A 20,036-nucleotide genomic window follows, 5' to 3' on the forward strand; every position below is an offset into this window, starting at 1 on the left:
TTTTAAGTTTTTCATCTCCTCGGGGATTCAGATCATAATACTCAGGGCTCTCTGTCAGCTATGTGATATGCGACGCATGAGGCCTCCCCTTGGCCTGCGATCATTATACTCTGGGGGCTGAAGAGACAGACCCCAGAGTATAATAATAGTTTGAAAGTGGTGAACCCAAAAAAATGTTGTAATATTTCTCCCAAAAACTGTAGGGGCCACTGTGAGATATTTTACTGTATGAAGGGGCCACCATGGGACATTAGACCTTGTGAAGGGGCTACTGTGGGACATTATACCTTGTGAAAGGGATAATATGGGACATTATACTATGTGGAGGGGCCACTGTGGGACATTATACCTTGTGACACCTTTTTTAGATGATCATGGGAGTTGACTGTAGGTAGCGTTAGGCCCAGCAGCTACCTGTGGTGCTATATCCATGAAGGTCTAGTTGGCCCAGTTGAAGCCCCATATCAAAGATAATACCCCTAAGGATCTGCTCCTAACTTCCATCCCATTCTATATGAAAACAACTGACTTTCTAGCAGATGCATCTGCTGATGCCGTCGGACTACTTGCCCAGATGGTGTCTTTTCTAATTCTGCTAGGAGGGTCCTTTGGTTAAAAGCTTGGAAGCGGGCAATAGGTTCTTTGGTTCTTGGCTGGATGAATTAACTGACAAGGCCTCACTTCCCGGTTCCTCATTCCCTCTAATGCCAGCTCCTTTTGAAGAAATCAGAGGTGCTTTTTTAGGAATAGACAGAGACCTCAGGAGAATAAAAAGGCCCCCTCAGCAAAAGTAACAAGGGCCTCATCTTTTCTCAGAAAGATAGGAGGGGTCAACAATGACATCAGGTTCCTGGGAGGGGAAAGGTTGTCCTCTTTTGTTCAGGCCTGGAAAGACATTACTTTCAGCAAGTGGGTTCTGGAAGGTTTAAGGGAAGGGTTCACCTCTCTTCCAGGGTACAGTTCCTCCCTACCAAGTTTCCAAAACACCCGACAAAAAGGAAAGCCTTTCAGGAAGAAGTAATTTACTTGATCCAAAAAATGGTGGTGGGTCCCAGTCCCAGTGAGAGAAATAGGGAGAGGGTTTTAGTCCCCTCATTTTTTATGGTCAGAAAGCCAAATAGGAAGTTCAGAATGATCATAAACATCATAGGCTCTGAACATATTCCTGAAATACAAAACGTTCGTGATGGTGACTATTTCCTCCACTGTAAAACCCCTTTTTCCAGATTGTTGGATGGTATCCCTAGACTTGGAGGATACCTATTATGTCCCAATTCATGCTTCCTCTCATAGATTTTTGAGGCCGGTAGTGTGGATAAAGAATTACCTTTTGGGGTATCCCAAACTCCTAGGATATTTACCAAGTTGTGGAACATAAACTGGGATAAGTCATCCCTTACGCCTTCCAAGTTAAACACCTTCCAGGATATACTGTTAGATTCCTCCAGGCAGAAGTCTTCCTTCCCAGGGACAATGTTTTAGGATTAAAATGCAAGGTATTGTATTTCCTTTGCAACAGTTGCACTTTCAGGGAAGCCATGTCATTTTTGGGTCTCATATTTTCCACAATTACCACAGTCAGTTGGGCCCAATTCCATTCCTGTCCTTTGAAACAAGAAATCCTTGGCCTGTAGAACAACTACCCAAGTAAATGTTAGAGCAGATCTCAGAAATGTGGGTCTTTTCAGACATATATATGGGTTCACAGATGGAGCCAACAAACAGGAGAAATTTTACTCCCTGAGCTTGCAGTAGGGCTGGATGCTTTTTGTCATTGATGGAATCAGGGCCTGAAGTTTACCTTCCCTCCACTTTGCCTGGTCCCCAGGATCCTAAAGAAGGTCAGCAAAGAGAGGATGTCAGTTATACTAACTGCCTCCTATTCACTCAGGAGGGTCTGATTTTCCATGCTCCTATCCTTGGTGGCTTCGTTAGAGGAAGGGTCTTCTTCATTTATGGACCCCTGTTTCATCCCTGTCTCCACAGTCTCCAATTCATGGCTTGGAATATGAAAGGTCAATTTTGTCTAGGATAGACCGGTCAAAGAGGGTAGTTTTCATATTATTTCATCTATTTGAGAGTGTGAGACTCATTCTGCAGTTTTTCAGGGAAAGAGCTGGAACCCCTGTCATCTCCTAGTGTTCCTCTTATCCTTGACGTCAAGCTAGTTTAGACAATACGTTAAGGCCCAGTACTCTTAGGGTATGTTCACAAAGCAGAAACCTTTTCCGCCGTGTGAACTCTCCGCGTGGCTAGCCGTGACGGGATGCTGAAGCAGTGCATATATCACAGACTATTATAATATACGGAGGTGACATCACTGTAATACATAATTAACATGGCCAGTCTATGGCAACACGTATTCTCATTAAGGGATCTCAAACCCATAAAAGTTATGCAAAGACAATCATACCCTAAAGAACCAACCTAACCCAAGAGGAGACAGATGCCACAAATCAATTAACAGGGAAGAAGTTCAAAAGGGGGGACAAGGCCAGAGAGAGTAGCTCTAATAAGGACACCAATGGTGTCCAGGTGCCAGCAAGCTAGATGTAAAATAATGCTGAAACATAGGTTAATGGAAAAATGGAAGGGAGTACAAAATTAGATATGACATGCAAAATCAAGCTGACCATGGGGCTGTAAGGTGTCCAACCAATAAATCCATTGGACCTCTTTACATAAAATAAAGTTATCCCAGTCCCCCCCTCGCAGTGGTGGTCTCACCAACTCAATGACCTGGAATTTGAGGCCTGAGATGTCACCTGTATGACACCATGAAATACCTAGCCACCGGAGTGTCACGTTCATTCAAAATATCACAAACGTAATCTCTAACTCTTCTCCTGAGCTGCCTACTTGTCTTCCCAACATAGCCTAAAGGGCATGGGCAACTCAGGAGGTAAACCACCCCCATCGTGACAAAGTTTGCAAAATCACAACATCAGTAACTAATTCCAGTAGAAGTGCTAGTAAAAGTTTTTGATGAATCAATGAAATCATAAGCTGTACACCTTCCACATCTGAATGTACCCGCCATCTTCCCTTTGCCAAGCGATGTCTCATTAGCCAATGCATGTTGTAAGAAACTGTGAACCAACCGATATTTTAAGTTCTTCCCCTCCTATAAGAAACCAGGGGTTTGGGGCCCACAGCCTCCCTTAAATCCAGATCTGCCTGAAGGACCCTCCAATGTTTTTTTAAATATAAAGAAACCCTCTTTATGATCACTGTCAAAGGTTTCTACCATTCTTAACAAGCTATTTTCAGCATGTTTCCATTTAGGCACCAAAAGTGTCCTCCTCTCAGTATCTCTGGCCCTGACAAATGCCCTTCTAATGGTTACCTCATGGAAACCCCTGTTACTGAACCATTTAGCTAGATCTTTGGAATGACAAACAAATTCGCCATATGAGGAACAGTTTCTTCTGATCCTCAAAAATTGGCCAACCGGAATTCCCCTCCTAAGTGGCTCAGGATGACAGTTATTCCAATTCAACAGATTATTGGTCACTGTCTTTTTACAAAATATAGTCGTAGTGACTAGAGATGAGCGAACACTAAAATGTTCGAGGTTCGAAATTCGATTCGAACAGCCGCTCACTGTTCGAGTGTTCGAATGGGTTTCGAACCCCATTATAGTCTATGGGGAACATAAACTCGTTAAGGGGGAAACCCAAATTCGTGTCTGGAGGGTCACCAAGTCCACTATGACACCCCAGGAAATGATACCAACACCCTGGAATGACACTGGGACAGCAGGGGAAGCATGTCTGGGGGCATAAAAGTCACTTTATTTCATGGAAATCCCTGTCAGTTTGCGATTTTCGCAAGCTAACTTTTCCCCATAGAAATGCATTGGCCAGTGCTGATTGGCCAGAGTACGGAACTCGACCAATCAGCGCTGGCTCTGCTGGAGGAGGCGGAGTCTAAGATAGCTCCACACCAGTCTCCATTCAGGTCCGACCTTAGACTCCGCCTCCTCCGGCAGAGCCAGCGCTGATTGGCCGAAGGCTGGCCAATGCATTCCTATGCGAATGCAGACTTAGCAGTGCTGAGTCAGTTTTGCTCAACTACACATCTGATGCACACTCGGCACTGCTACATCAGATGTAGCAATCTGATGTAGCAGAGCCGAGGGTGCACTAGAACCCCTGTGCAAACTCAGTTCACGCTAATAGAATGCATTGGCCAGCGCTGATTGGCCAATGCATTCTATTAGCCCGATGAAGTAGAGCTGAATGTGTGTGCTAAGCACACACATTCAGCACTGCTTCATCAAGCCAATACAATGCATTAGCCAGTGCTGATTGGCCAGAGTACGGAATTCGGCCAATCAGCGCTGGCCAATGCATTCTATTAGCCCGATGAAGTAGAGCTGAATGTGTGTGCTAAGCACACACATTCAGCACTGCTTCATCAAGCCAATACAATGCATTAGCCAGTGCTGATTGGCCAGAGTACGGAATTCGGCCAATCAGCGCTGGCTCTGCTGGAGGAGGCGGAGTCTAAGGTCGCTCCACACCAGTCTCCATTCAGGTCCGACCTTAGACTCCGCCTCCTCCGGCAGAGCCAGCGCTGATTGGCCGAAGGCTGGCCAATGCATTCCTATGCGAATGCAGACTTAGCAGTGCTGAGTCAGTTTTGCTCAACTACACATCTGATGCACACTCGGCACTGCTACATCAGATGTAGCAATCTGATGTAGCAGAGCCGAGGGTGCACTAGAACCCCTGTGCAAACTCAGTTCACGCTAATAGAATGCATTGGCCAGCGCTGATTGGCCAATGCATTCTATTAGCCCGATGAAGTAGAGCTGAATGTGTGTGCTAAGCACACACATTCAGCACTGCTTCATCAAGCCAATACAATGCATTAGCCAGTGCTGATTGGCCAGAGTACGGAATTCGGCCAATCAGCGCTGGCCAATGCATTCTATTAGCCCGATGAAGTAGAGCTGAATGTGTGTGCTAAGCACACACATTCAGCACTGCTTCATCAAGCCAATACAATGCATTAGCCAGTGCTGATTGGCCAGAGTACGGAATTCGGCCAATCAGCGCTGGCTCTGCTGGAGGAGGCGGAGTCTAAGGTCGCTCCACACCAGTCTCCATTCAGGTCCGACCTTAGACTCCGCCTCCTCCGGCAGAGCCAGCGCTGATTGGCCGAAGGCTGGCCAATGCATTCCTATGCGAATGCAGACTTAGCAGTGCTGAGTCAGTTTTGCTCAACTACACATCTGATGCACACTCGGCACTGCTACATCAGATGTAGCAATCTGATGTAGCAGAGCCGAGGGTGCACTAGAACCCCTGTGCAAACTCAGTTCACGCTAATAGAATGCATTGGCCAGCGCTGATTGGCCAATGCATTCTATTAGCCCGATGAAGTAGAGCTGAATGTGTGTGCTAAGCACACACATTCAGCACTGCTTCATCAAGCCAATACAATGCATTAGCCAGTGCTGATTGGCCAGAGTACGGAATTCGGCCAATCAGCGCTGGCCAATGCATTCTATTAGCCCGATGAAGTAGAGCTGAATGTGTGTGCTAAGCACACACATTCAGCACTGCTTCATCAAGCCAATACAATGCATTAGCCAGTGCTGATTGGCCAGAGTACGGAATTCGGCCAATCAGCGCTGGCTCTGCTGGAGGAGGCGGAGTCTAAGGTCGCTCCACACCAGTCTCCATTCAGGTCCGACCTTAGACTCCGCCTCCTCCGGCAGAGCCAGCGCTGATTGGCCGAAGGCTGGCCAATGCATTCCTATGCGAATGCAGACTTAGCAGTGCTGAGTCAGTTTTGCTCAACTACACATCTGATGCACACTCGGCACTGCTACATCAGATGTAGCAATCTGATGTAGCAGAGCCGAGGGTGCACTAGAACCCCTGTGCAAACTCAGTTCACGCTAATAGAATGCATTGGCCAGCGCTGATTGGCCAATGCATTCTATTAGCCCGATGAAGTAGAGCTGAATGTGTGTGCTAAGCACACACATTCAGCACTGCTTCATCAAGCCAATACAATGCATTAGCCAGTGCTGATTGGCCAGAGTACGGAATTCGGCCAATCAGCGCTGGCCAATGCATTCTATTAGCCCGATGAATTAGAGCTGAATGTGTGTGCTAAGCACACACATTCAGCTCTACTTCATCGGGCTAATAGAATGCATTGGCCAGCGCTGATTGGCCAGAGTACGGAACTCGACCAATCAGCGCTGGCTCTGCTGGAGGAGGCGGAGTCTAAGGTCGGACCTGAATGGAGACTGGTGTGGAGCGATCTTAGACTCCGCCTCCTCCAGCAGAGCCAGCGCTGATTGGCCGAATTCCGTACTCTGGCCAATCAGCACTGGCTAATGCATTGTATTGGCGTGATGAAGCAGTGCTGAATGTGTGTGCTTAGCACACACATTCAGCTCTACTTCATCGGGCTAATAGAATGCATTGGCCAGCGCTGATTGGCCAGAGTACGGAACTCGACCAATCAGCGCTGGCTCTGCTGGAGGAGGCGGAGTCTAAGATCGCTCCACACCAGTCTCCATTCAGGTCCGACCTTAGACTCCGCCTCCTCCAGCAGAGCCAGCGCTGATTGGCCGAATTCCGTACTCTGGCCAATCAGCACTGGCTAATGCATTGTATTGGCTTGATGAAGCAGTGCTGAATGTGTGTGCTTAGCACACACATTCAGCTCTACTTCATCGGGCTAATAGAATGCATTGGCCAATCAGCGCTGGCCAATGCATTCTATTAGCGTGAACTGAGTTTGCACAGGGGTTCTAGTGCACCCTCGGCTCTGCTACATCAGATTGCTACATCTGATGTAGCAGTGCCGAGTGTGCATCAGATGTGTAGTTGAGCAAAACTGACTCAGCACTGCTAAGTATGCATTCGCATAGGAATGCATTGGCCAGCCTTCGGCCAATCAGCGCTGGCTCTGCCGGAGGAGGCGGAGTCTAAGGTCGGACCTGAATGGAGACTGGTGTGGAGCGACCTTAGACTCCGCCTCCTCCAGCAGAGCCAGCGCTGATTGGCCGAATTCCGTACTCTGGCCAATCAGCACTGGCTAATGCATTGTATTGGCTTGATGAAGCAGTGCTGAATGTGTGTGCTTAGCACACACATTCAGCTCTACTTCATCGGGCTAATAGAATGCATTGGCCAATCAGCGCTGGCCAATGCATTCTATTAGCGTGAACTGAGTTTGCACAGGGGTTCTAGTGCACCCTCGGCTCTGCTACATCAGATTGCTACATCTGATGTAGCAGTGCCGAGTGTGCATCAGATGTGTAGTTGAGCAAAACTGACTCAGCACTGCTAAGTCTCTGCATTCGCATAGGAATGCATTGGCCAGCCTTCGGCCAATCAGCGCTGGCTCTGCCGGAGGAGGCGGAGTCTAAGGTCGGACCTGAATGGAGACTGGTGTGGAGCGATCTTAGACTCCGCCTCCTCCAGCAGAGCCAGCGCTGATTGGTCGAGTTCCGTACTCTGGCCAATCAGCGCTGGCCAATGCATTCTATTAGCCCGATGAAGTAGAGCTGAATGTGTGTGCTTAGCACACACATTCAGCTCTACTTCATCAGGCTAATAGAATACATTGGCCAATCAGCGCTGGCCAATGCATTCTATTAGCTTGATGAAGCAGAGTGTGCACAAGGGTTCAAGCGCACCCTCGGCTCTGATGTAGCAGAGCTGAGGGTGCACAAGGGTTCAAGTGCACCCTCGGCTCTCCTACATCAGAGCCGAGGGTGCGCTTGAACCCTTGTGCAGCCTCGGCTCTGCTACATCAGAGCCGAGGGTGCGCTTGAACCCTTGTGCACACTCTGCTTCATCAAGCTAATAGAATGCATTGGCCAGCACTGATTGGCCAGAGTACGGAATTCGGCCAATCAGCGCTGGCCAATGCATTCTATTAGCCCGATGAAGTAGAGCTGAATGTGTGTGCTAAGCACACACATTCAGCACTGCTTCATCAAGCCAATACAATGCATTGGCCAGAGTACGGAATTCGGCCAATCAGCGCTGGCTCTGCCGGAGGAGGCGGAGTCTAAGGTCGGACCTGAATGGAGACTGGTGTGGAGCGATCTTAGACTCCGCCTCCTCCAGCAGAGCCAGCGCTGATTGGTCGAGTTCCGTACTCTGGCCAATCAGCGCTGGCCAATGCATTCTATTAGCCCGATGAAGTAGAGCTGAATGTGTGTGCTTAGCACACACATTCAGCTCTACTTCATCAGGCTAATAGAATACATTGGCCAATCAGCGCTGGCCAATGCATTCTATTAGCTTGATGAAGCAGAGTGTGCACAAGGGTTCAAGCGCACCCTCGGCTCTGATGTAGCAGAGCTGAGGGTGCACAAGGGTTCAAGTGCACCCTCGGCTCTCCTACATCAGAGCCGAGGGTGCGCTTGAACCCTTGTGCAGCCTCGGCTCTGCTACATCAGAGCCGAGGGTGCGCTTGAACCCTTGTGCACACTCTGCTTCATCAAGCTAATAGAATGCATTGGCCAGCACTGATTGGCCAGAGTACGGAATTCGGCCAATCAGCGCTGGCCAATGCATCCCTATGGGAAAAAGTTTATCTCACAAAAATCACAATTACACACCCGATAGAGCCCCAAAAAGTTATTTTTAATAACATTCCCCCCTAAATAAAGGTTATCCCTAGCTATCCCTGCCTGTACAGCTATCCCTGTCTCATAGTCACAAAGTTCACATTCTCATATGACCCGGATTTGAAATCCACTATTCGTCTAAAATGGAGGTCACCTGATTTCGGCAGCCAATGACTTTTTCCAATTTTTTTCAATGCCCCCAGTGTCGTAGTTCCTGTCCCACCTCCCCTGCGCTGTTATTGGTGCAAAAAAGGCGCCAGGGAAGGTGGGAGGGGAATCGAATTTTGGCGCACTTTACCACGTGGTGTTCGATTCGATTCGAACATGGCGAACACCCTGATATCCGATCGAACATGTGTTCGATAGAACACTGTTCGCTCATCTCTAGTAGTGACCCTACCATCTTTAGTCCTAGATAGTCTCATATCCAAGAAGGTCAGTGAGCTTTCAATTAACTCTGATGTAAATATTAAACCAAGATTACTCACATTAAGCTCGGCAACAAAGACATCAAACTCTTCTTTTGAACCTCTCCACAAAATGAAGACGTCATCAATATATCTAATCCAGAGCTCAATGTTAGTTGACCAGAGCTGACTGTCCTCTGAGAAGACCACGGTTTCCTCCCACCAGCTGAGGTACAGGTTAACATAAGTGGGGGCCACAGGGCTCCCCATTGCTGTACCCCTCAGCTGATGCAGTGCACCGGCATCCTGTCTCGTCATCCCGCTCCTGCTTAGGCCTGAATGAATGGGCCTAATTGGGAGTGAGTCTTGCGCCGTGGACCCCACGGCTGTTCAGGGGAAGGGGTGGGAGACAGCCTGATAAGTACATAAAGAAGCATTTCTCTCTGATAAAATATATTACACAGTTTCTTAAAATTGATGGCACTATTCATTTATACAAAGTTTGTTGTAACAACATGCCTATTTAAGGAACAGAGCCACTCTTTTCCATATTGCAGCTCAGCCTTACTTCAGTGAATGTGATTGAAATACAATACCAAATATGATCCATGGCAAAGAAACACACTATGTTTGGAATAAATTAGCCATGTTTTTATAATCTCAAATAATCTAAAAAAATATATAATTTATTTTAACAACATAATTAATAAAGAAAAAAAGACAGTACTTATTGTGGCTGCAGTGATCTTATTTTGCAATGCAATACAGGTATACTGTAGTTACATAGGTACATAGATTTTACCTTATTACTGTTGTTTTAGATTCATCCTCTTCAGAGTCCTCACTGTCATAATCCCCATTGAGTTCTTTGTCATCCTGACCCCAACTTTGGTCCCATTCACCTGTGAAAACAGGATTTTTCATCTATTAATAGATAAGAACTCTTTTAATAAATATATAAGAAGATGTATGACTTACCTCTGGTTTTCTTTTTCCGTCTGATGGATGCTCTCACTATGTCAACTCCACCAATTTGACCCCAAGGACGTCTTTCCCTGATATCACTGAACCAGTCCCCAGACAGTCTTTTTAGCACACGAGGATCTGAAAGAGATGACCGTAGTTTCCTGTAGAAAGAGAGAAAGCGTTAACTTACCGCTTTATTGTACTGTGAGGCAGAGGTGTAGTTACTGTAAGTAAATAACTAATAAATGAAGCGGTGGAGGTTTCCAGTGCCTTGTGTATTCCAGGCCTAAGGGAATATGTTTAGAAAAACTAGATAAATTCTATATTGTTGACTAGTTATTTCTTCTGTAGTATACAGCTATTGCAGAGTAGTTTCTTCAGTATAGGTCACTAGCAGCATATCCTGTAATTGTTTGTCTTGCCAATGATATATAATGAGATGGCCTAACTTTTACTTGATGTCTGCTGTCACCCATGGCAGTGAAAATGACTATATCTTAGAAAAAGTAAGAGATTTCCTTATTACTTTCTCCAAAAGAAATGGCCAATACATCTAATTTACAGGGCATTACTCTAACTAGAATTCTAATGCAAGTTATGGCCAAATATAATGTTGTTCCACATTGTGGAAAGCACCTTATGCACCACCAGAGGATGCATCTTCTTATAAGGCAGACACACCATCCATACACCCACATAACATAGTTTAAATTGTACATCCAATTTTAAAACAACTTTTTATAAATGACGAATATATACGTTAATATAAGAAAATTTGCAAGATACTTTATCAAAGGGATCCTATCTTTCAAACCCTTTTTTTTCTAACACGTTGGAATAGCTTTAAAAAAGGCTATTTGTCTTCGTTGTCTTTTCCATACTGCCGTTCGCCTAAAATCCTGTTTTTTGTCAATATGTAAATTAGTTCTTTCGCAGCACTGGGATCAGCGGTCAAACAGCACTGGGGGTGGCCCCAATGCTACGAGAGAACTCTCCAGCGCCGCCTCCATCTTCGTCTGGATCGAGGCCTTCACCGCGTCTTCTTCCAGCGGTGTCTTCTAACTTCTAGGCCTAGGGCAAAGCCAACTGCGCATGCTCGCAGCCACAAGAAAAATGGCCGCTTACATAGTATTGTAAGCGGCCATTTTCTCGTGGCCGGCGGGCATGCGCAGTCGGCTTGCCCTTGGTTTCCTTTCAGGCTTAATGAGAGACTACAACCACCAAAATATCTTGTAAACCACATAGGGTTTAATAACACTGCTGTTATTAAAGGGGTTATCCAATTTTTATATTGATGGCCTCTACTTACTCCTCAAAAAAAAAAAATTATACTTAGGATAGGTCATCTGTATTAGATCTGCAAGGGTCCAACAACTGAGACCCCCGCAGATCATCTGTTGGAGGACACTGCAGTTCCCAGTAACGTTTACATGATGGGAACCTGCACTGTTCACTGGCAATGCTATTGATTGAAGACTATTGTACAGCACTGCCATACCAAAACCTGCCGCTACAAACTGCACGGCAAAGGAGCAGAATGGCTCCCAACATGTAAACAATAGCGGGAGCAGCAGATCTCTAGAGATGTCTGCTATAGTACCCTTGCACATCTAATAATGATATCCTATCCTAAGGATAGGCAAACAAAATTAGAAATTAGATAACCCCTTTAATAACCTTAAGTGGTTTACAAGATATAAATGTCCATTGCTTTCATGATAAAATATAAAAAAACAAAAAAAACTTTGCAAGTCTTCAGTAGGTGATACCTTTTTTTAATGGCTAACTCATAATGATGACAGAATATGACGTTTCGAAGCTTTCCTCTGAGCTTCTTCTTCAGATATAACTAAAAAACACTCTGTAGAGGCTGCATATTTATAACTGAACACAGGGCTAGAATTACAGGAGGGAGGGGGGGAAGAGGCTTATTACTATATACTTATAACAACAAACAATCAATTGCCAGATCCCCCAGTTCTTATCTTAATGGCTGTCTTAATGATGTGTATAAAAAGACATAAACCCACGTGAGATGTTCATCCCATTGTCCAACGTCTGGAATAGGGTCATGGCCTTGTACTCATAAATCAGTCGCTGTTTCCTTGATTTAAAGTTCCCTTTTAAGATCAAGATTTTCATGTCATTGATGATGCTGTGGTGTTCCTGGCAAAAATGATTTGGCACGGGAAGATCAGTTCTCTGTTGTTTGATTGTATGGCGATGTGAATTAATTCTCATTCTGAGTTTCTGACCAGTCTCTCCAACATACAGATTTTCAGTGGAACATTTGGTGCAAATGATCAAATACACCACATTAGGTGTGTTACAGGTGAACGTACCTGGGATTTTATATTCCCTGTTAGAGTTTGGTATCTCTATCTTGTCAGTGGTCAGTATGTGGGGGCAGGTTTTGCACCTCTTCTGTCCACATGGGAATGTTCCTTTGTTAGTTGGAGGTGACAGAGAGCTGCTAATAATCATATTCCTGAGGTTTGGTGGCTGTCTGTAGCATAGGAGAGGGGGGTCAGAAAATATGGATTTTAGACGGTTGTCTTTTTGCAGTAGTGGATGTAATTTGCGTGTGATTCCTCTCAGCGTCTCCAGGTGGGGGTTGTATGTGACAACCAGGGGTACCCGAGTGTTCTCCTGTTTGGTATTGTATTTTAATAACTCCGATCTTGGTATCCTGGTGGCTCTGGTGATTTGGTTATCAACTGTTCTTGGATGGTAACCCTGCCTCAGGAATGTGTTTTTGAGGCCCCCAAGGTGTTCGTCCCTATCTGCAGGGTTTGAACATATGCGATGGTATCTGATGGCCTGGCTGTATACAATGGAGTTCTTTATGTGTTTAGGATGAAAACTATCCCATCTTAGGTACGTAGGGCGGTCAATTGGTTTCCGATACAGCGATGTCTCAGTTTTGTTGTCCTGTATCTTGATGACTGCATCCAGGAAGTTTATTTCGGAGAAGGAGTGATTGAGCGTCAGGTTGATGGTGGGATGGAACTGGTTGAACTGTTCATGGAAGGTTTTCAGCTGTTCCTCAGACCCAGTCCAAATGATTAGGATATCATCAATGAAGCGATAGTAGGCCCGAGGCCTAATGGTGCAGGTGGAGAGGAAGTCACTCTCCAGCTTGGCCATGAAGAGATTAGCGTACTGTGGCGCCATTTTGCTCCCCATTGCGGTGCCGGTCCGTTGTAAATAGATGCAGTCACCAAAGGAGAAGTAATTGTGAGTGAGGATGAATTTTGTCAGTTTCACCACCGATTCAGCGTTCATACCTCGCTTTTCCATGAAAAACTGGCAGGCATTTATACCGTCCTGGTGTGGGATGTTGGAGTACAGGGATTCTACATCCATGGTGGCCAGGATGGTTCCATCTGGAAGGGGACCTATAGTGGATAGTTTGTTTAATAGGTCTGTAGTATCCTGTAGGTAGCTGGCTGTATCCTTTACTAGGGGTTTAAGAGTACCCTCCACCCATCCAGAGATCTGTTCAGTGAGAGTCTCAACACATGAGATGATCGGTCTCTGTCCTAAAAAGTCCCTGTCCTAGGGCTTGCTGGTATGAGGCTGCTTAGGCTTATTGCTCCATCAGATAGGCCGGAGATAACCTTTTTTAGTTTTTTGGAGTACTCCACTGTGGGGTCTGAATCCAACTTGGAGTAGTAGTGTGTGTCATTCAGCTGTCTGTGTGCCTCCTGTATGTAGTCTGATGTGTTCATCATGACTATAGCACCACCCTTGTCCGCTGGTTTAATGATGATGTCGTTATTATTTCTCAGAGATTTTATGGCCCTTCTTTCCTGGGCAGTGATGTTAGATGGCAGTGCTTTATTTGTATCCAGTATAGTGGATTTGACCATGTGTCTGAAACAGTCTATGTAATTATCCAAATCAAAATTTCGTCCAGTTGGAGGTGTCCAATCAGATGTCTCCTTTTTTGCTAAGATTGGAATCTCTGAAGGGGTAGGTTGAGTCTCCTCTGTGTCATCTGTGTCATGAAAATATTCTCTCAGGCGCAGTCTCCTGAAAAAATCCTCCATGTCGCTGCACAGTTCAATTTTATCCATGGTTTTAGAAGGACAAAATGAGAGTCCCCTGGAGAGTACCCCAAATTCTGCTTTGGTGGGTTCATAGGTGGAGAGATTGATAACACAGTTCTGTGTTTCCAAATCCACGTGTGAGTGGTCCCGGTTGTTGTTAGATATATATTTTGCTTTGTGTGTATTCTTGTAGAAACCTGCAGCAAGTCTCAGTCTGTGGAGTTTCTTTCGCTTATTGAGGATCAGAGATTTCTGCAGTTTATCATAGTATTGTAGTAATGTTATCCTGGAGCTCTCCTCGATATTGTTCCATTTTGTTTTAATCTCCATTTGGATTTTACTCTTGATGCTGTAGAAGTGATGTATGAGGTGATTCCGCAGTCTCTCTGAAGTTCTATAACACAAGTTTTGTGCATAGTGAGTATTGTATGTAGATGCGATGGGGTTTGTGAGCCTGAGTCCTTTAGGAATTAATTTCTCTTTTCTGCAATTAGATAGGAAAAAGATATCGCTGTCCAGCTGTGCCCGTTTCTTCAGAAGTGTTTTCAGGTCCTTAAATTTCCAGTAGATTCTGGTATCCTCCATTTGGTAAGAGAAATAGAGTGACGGATGTATACAAAGCTTCCTTGTCTGTTCCCATTTACACTAATATAAAGACAAGACGGATGCTTTCCTGTTCTGCAAGTACGACTTGTTCTTCCATCAGAAACGTAAAAATATGATGGAAGTAAGCTTTTTACATTAGAGTGAATAAAGATGGACAACGTAATAATACCAGGGGCTTGCTAGGGAAGCAGATCTATGGAGCTCTTGGCTGCTGGACCCTCACTACCCCTTTAATAATGGTAGTATGGCTACCCGGCTTAACGTTTGGCTTCCATCTCTCATCCACAAGGCCAGGTGGGTTTCGTCCCCTGTCGTCGGGGGGACAACACCAGAACGGCTGTGGATTTGATAGATGTGGTCAACCGTTCCTCTACCTCCACCTTCCTTCTCAGCCTTGATGCTGAGAAAGCCTTTGACCGCCTTGATTGGTCCTTCATGAGAGATACCCTAAGGCACTTTGGCTTCTCAGGGGCTTTCCTCACGGCTGTCAAAGCGTTATATTCCTCTCCCTCGGCGGTAGTCAAGCTCCCACACGCCTCCTCACCCTCTTTCTCTATCTGCAATGGCACTCGACAGAGTTGCCCTCTCTCTCCCCTCATTTTTGCCCTCTGTATCGAGCCGCTTGCGGCTAAAATTAGACTAGACCCTAATATTACTGGAGTTAAAGTGCAGGATCGGGTCTTCAAAATTTGTCTATTCATGGACAATGTCCTGTTATCGCTTACCAACCCTCATTATTATTATTATTATTATTTATACCACCCTTCCTTGCCTCCTCTCGACTCTGCAGGAGTATGGCACCCTGTCGGGCTATAAAATTAACTCTTCTAAGACTGAGGCTCTGCCCTTAAATATTCCAGATTCGACCCTCCACCTTCTCCAGCAAAATTATAATTTTCAATGGCGTGATCGCTCACTTAAATATTTAGGTATCCACCTCTCCTCCACCTACTCCACTCTGTATTTGGCTAACTTCCCCTGCCTCTTCGCTTCTAGACAAGTGGTGTCCCCTCCACATTTCCCTTATGGGCCGTATTACGTCTACCCAGCTACCTCCGATTCCCTTCCTTTTAGCCCGCATTAAAGATATTAGATGCTTGGAATACCTCACAGCTTCTCTAAAAAATACAGTTGAGAAGTTTTGAGCAGTTTGGGCCCCCTGGGACTCGTATTGTGCTACCCGTAGTCTCTGATTCCCTTCCTTCCTCCTTCCCTCCTTGTGTCTCCCTATCTTTGTCTCTTGTCGATTTTTCCTTTTTGCAGCTCTGTATTGCAACTTTGGTTTTGTTGCTCTAATATATGTTTTACCCGCTGTTTCTGGCTCTGGCAGTAATCTTTACCCTGGTTTGTTTGTTTACTGTTTATTTGAAAATTTCAATACAAATCACAGTTTAACAATAAATAAATAAATAAATAAAAATAATAATGGTAGTATAAAACCTTAAAGGGGCTCTATCAGCAAAATTATGATGATAGAGCCCCACATATGCGTGAATAGCCTTTAAAAAGGTTATTCAGGCACCGCTTAAGTTATATTAAACTACCCCCCCATCGTTTTAAAATAAAACTCTAAAAAAGAATATGTTAAACTTATCTATCGTGCACTGTGGGCGGGCATTCAGGGTCCGACGTCCTCTTCCAGCGATGTCTTCAGGTCCCGTCTTCCTCCGGCACTCGCAAACTGCCATTGATAAAAAATGGCGTGGGTGCATGCGCAGTAGCACGCTGCTACTACTACTACTACTGCTGCTACTGCACATGCACCCGCGCCATTTTTTATCAGTGGTAGTTTGCGAGCACCGGAGGAAGACGGGACCCGAAGACATCGCTGGAAGAGGACGTCGGACCCTGAATGCCCGCCCACAGTGCACGATAGATAAGTTTAACATATTATTTTTTAGGGTTTTATTTTAAAACGGGGGGGGGGGGGGTGTAGTTTAATATAACTTTAGTGGTGCCTGAATAGTCACGCATATGTGGGGCTCTATCAGCATAATTTTGCTGATAGAGCCCCTTTAAGTAGTTTGCAAGATATTAATATCTTGCTTTTATCCATCATAGAGTGGCAATAGAATGACGGATGCAGATGTCTGTTTACTCTAATGTAAAAAAACAAGACAGATGTTCTACAAGTAAGACTTGTTCTTCCATCAAAGAAGGTAAAGGATATGACCAACGAAAGCTTCCATCGTGATTTCTTTACATTAAAGTGAACGCAGACTAATAATGGTGTTCCATCTGCATTAGTCACTCTATTCCCATTGAAGTCCATTGCTGTCATCCTATGACAAATGAGAGCAAAGGGCATTAATAACAGTGGTATAAAAGTTCTCTTCTATGCTATTGTTTGTCGGTTGGTGACATAGAGAACATACCTTTTCTGTGTCAAAGGGCACATTTGCACCTGAGAAAGACTACAAACCCATAAGCAAATGAGGTGTTTGGTGCGCATTTATTTTCTAAAGAGCTTACCACCTACTGCCACCTCCTAATATAAATATTAATATGTCCCAATTAGAGATGAGCAAACATGTCAGCAATTCGAATTGTTTTCATTTTGGGTGGCTTGAATCCCAGATTTGTTGTGGGTTGAACAAGTTTGGAACAAAACATTGCTTAAATTGGCTTAAAACATAGTGTATAAGGGGGCGTTCACACTTTCTCTCTGTGTCATTCCGCCGGGTTTCCCCTGGCGAAACTGCACAGGGGATGGTTTCCTGGCGGTCAGTTGTAAAACCCATTCATTTGAATGAGTTTTAAAAGCAAACCACCGGTGTCTGTATGCAACCTCTCTGCGGGTAAACCGTTTTTTTTTTGGTCGGACACAAAGTCCTGCATGTCCGACTTTGTGTCCGGCCAAAAAAAATCGGTTTCTCTGCTATGAGGCTGCAGGCGGACACCGGCGGTTTGCTTTTAAAATCCATTCAAATCCATTTCATCCCCTATGCAGTTTTTCAAGGACTTAGGACGGAAACCCGGCAGAATGACACAGTGTACAGGGGCACAAGTGTGAATGCCCCCTAACACTGTCAGAGCTATGGTAATACATCTCTTTCCAGTCTTGTTACTGAGAAAATCACTCTTTAATCTGAATGCAAATGAGCTGTGACTGCCACAGTAACTGTTTTTGCCCATCAGGACTTGCCAATATTTATATTAGGAGGTGTAATGGATGGTGATTACTGGTGACAACTAGTAACCTGGCAGATGTGGCCACATCCCACAGCACCAAACAGTTATTTATATCCGGGATAGCAGTTGATTTTCTCGCTGCCATGATTGCGCTTTGGCACAAAAAAGGTCTTTTGACTATATCATTATTAGTCACTACAACAGCATATAAGTGGCTCAAGGCAAAGGCCCCTTCGTAACAGGCTGCACCCAAAAAGCGCTGCCGAAACACATTGCAATTTTTCCCGCAGTGCATTTCACAGAAATTCCACAGAGTTTTCCTCTGCGGACATTCTGTCTCTATTATACTTATAAGGAAAATGGAATGTGGATATTTCTCTTCAATGTGTCGATGGGATTAGTCAGAATCCCATCCACTTTGTAGGTACTGTAAAACGCTGCAGCATTTACGCTACATGAGGGATTTAAGTGGTGATAGACTCTCTTTGAAATATGATTAGTACTACAAATACACTTCAACCCACTCCAGCCCTTTCACACAGTACTTTGCAATATAACTTTTATTGAAAACTTGTCTTTCACCTTCCTTATGGTATCCAATGAGCGTTACTGCATATAAGCTGTTAAGTCAGTACGTGGGTTCTCCCTCCTCTCTCTTATGTAATGTACGAAACACCTGCACATTCCAGAAAGGAACTCCTTGTCCATACAAAGTCTCTCTGTGCTGTTAAGAGCTTATATAGTCATTTTTCTGTTTCTATTTCACAGCATGTTTTTTTCTTACATTAGCTATTCTGTCATTCTGACACTGCAACCAAACCTTCCCAGAATTTCATACCAGTCTTTTATACACTTAGCCCCATTCTATGCAGAATTGTTTTCTTTAAGAGATATTGGTGATGTATGAATTGCTCATTCTGTACTAATACACCATCTCTATAAATTGCAAGGCAGGATTTTGGGAAGGCTAGTGCAAAAGTTTAGATTTGTTTCTGAGCAATGGAGAATATTTTTTCCCACAAAACAAGTTATCTCCCAGCCATAGGACAACTGGTCAACGGTTGAAATAAATGGAGCGGTGCATGCACTGCCCAACTACCACTTCATTCAGAAAGGGCAGTCAGACCCCCCACTAAACTGCAAGTTATCCCCTATGGAATTTATAACCAAAACTGTCCTTATTGTAACGTTCCACCTTTACAATCATTATTTTGTTGCTCGAATGCAGAAAAAGAAATGAAGAAGATTATCTCAAATAGAAATCTGAACCAAAACCAGAAAATAGTGTGTATACAGCTACAAAAGCATATAAGCTGCAATGTTTAATGAAAAAAGTGAATCAAATCTCTGCAAAACATCATAAATAAAAACAATTAAAAAAAAAAATTAACCAGAATACCCCTCTCTCAATATGTGGCATATACTGCCCAAAATCCCTGTCACAAATGAGAAACTAATTGCTCAGAAATGGTGTGAGATAATCATAATTTAAAGTGCCAGTAGAGCAGTATCTAGTAAAAGGAGTCTATCACTGGTGAATGACTTTTTTAACTGAACACACATTGGAATAGCCTTAAGAAAGTCTATTCTTCTCTTACCTGTTATTCATTCCTGCTCGTCGCCATTTTTTAATCATATTCGTTTATCCAGATATGATAATGATGCCCAGGGAGCACAGGGGGCGTTCCTCCTAGCCAAAAGCATTTGCTCCGCTGGCCATCCTGATTCTATTCCTACATGAGAATCAGGATGACCAGCGGAGCATGCGCTGTTGACTCTTATCAATAAATGTTACGTTTTATTCTCGTCATTACTCTGTTTGGTGCTATTATTTATACTTCAGTAATAATTCCCTCTGTGACTATTATTACATTATGTCTGCTATAAAAGAGATGGTGTGTACTTTAAATAATGAAGGAACCTCACAATGATCACAGTGGTCCACACACAGTATAATATGCTTCACAGTGGCCCTAACATAGTAAAATATGCTCCACAGTGGCTCCACACAGGATAAAATGCTCCCAAAAGTCCCCCTAAATATTCATGAGGTTTGACACTCCGAATTGTAGTGCTATAAATTACACATTGGGGTCGCTTCAGACCCCAGAGCATAATAATGGGAGTCCCAGGGGAGGTGATGGAAAATAACAAACACTTATACTCTTCTGGGCATCCTTGCTCAATCCGGCCGTCTTCTACATCCTCTTTGGTCTTCTACTGCATGCGACTGAGGTCATACATCCCAGATGTCACTGCTGG

The 20,036-nt window shown here is 44.5% G+C and overlaps 1 protein-coding gene across 1 annotated transcript in view; it reads right to left on the bottom strand.

Moving 5' to 3' along the window:
• SYTL1 (synaptotagmin like 1) overlaps positions 1–20,036 on the bottom strand; it is a 64,935-nt gene that overhangs the window by 27,016 nt on the left and 17,883 nt on the right. Inside the window, exons 3-4 of the mRNA XM_075264435.1 lie at positions 9,997–10,145; positions 9,821–9,920 (exon numbers count right to left, since the gene is read on the bottom strand). Coding sequence (XP_075120536.1) covers positions 9,821–9,920; positions 9,997–10,145 — 249 coding nt within the window. The remainder of the gene's footprint in view (positions 1–9,820; positions 9,921–9,996; positions 10,146–20,036) is intronic.

This window comes from Leptodactylus fuscus, chromosome 2, assembly GCF_031893055.1.
Source record: "Leptodactylus fuscus isolate aLepFus1 chromosome 2, aLepFus1.hap2, whole genome shotgun sequence".
NCBI classification, from domain to species: Eukaryota; Metazoa; Chordata; class Amphibia; order Anura; family Leptodactylidae; genus Leptodactylus; species Leptodactylus fuscus.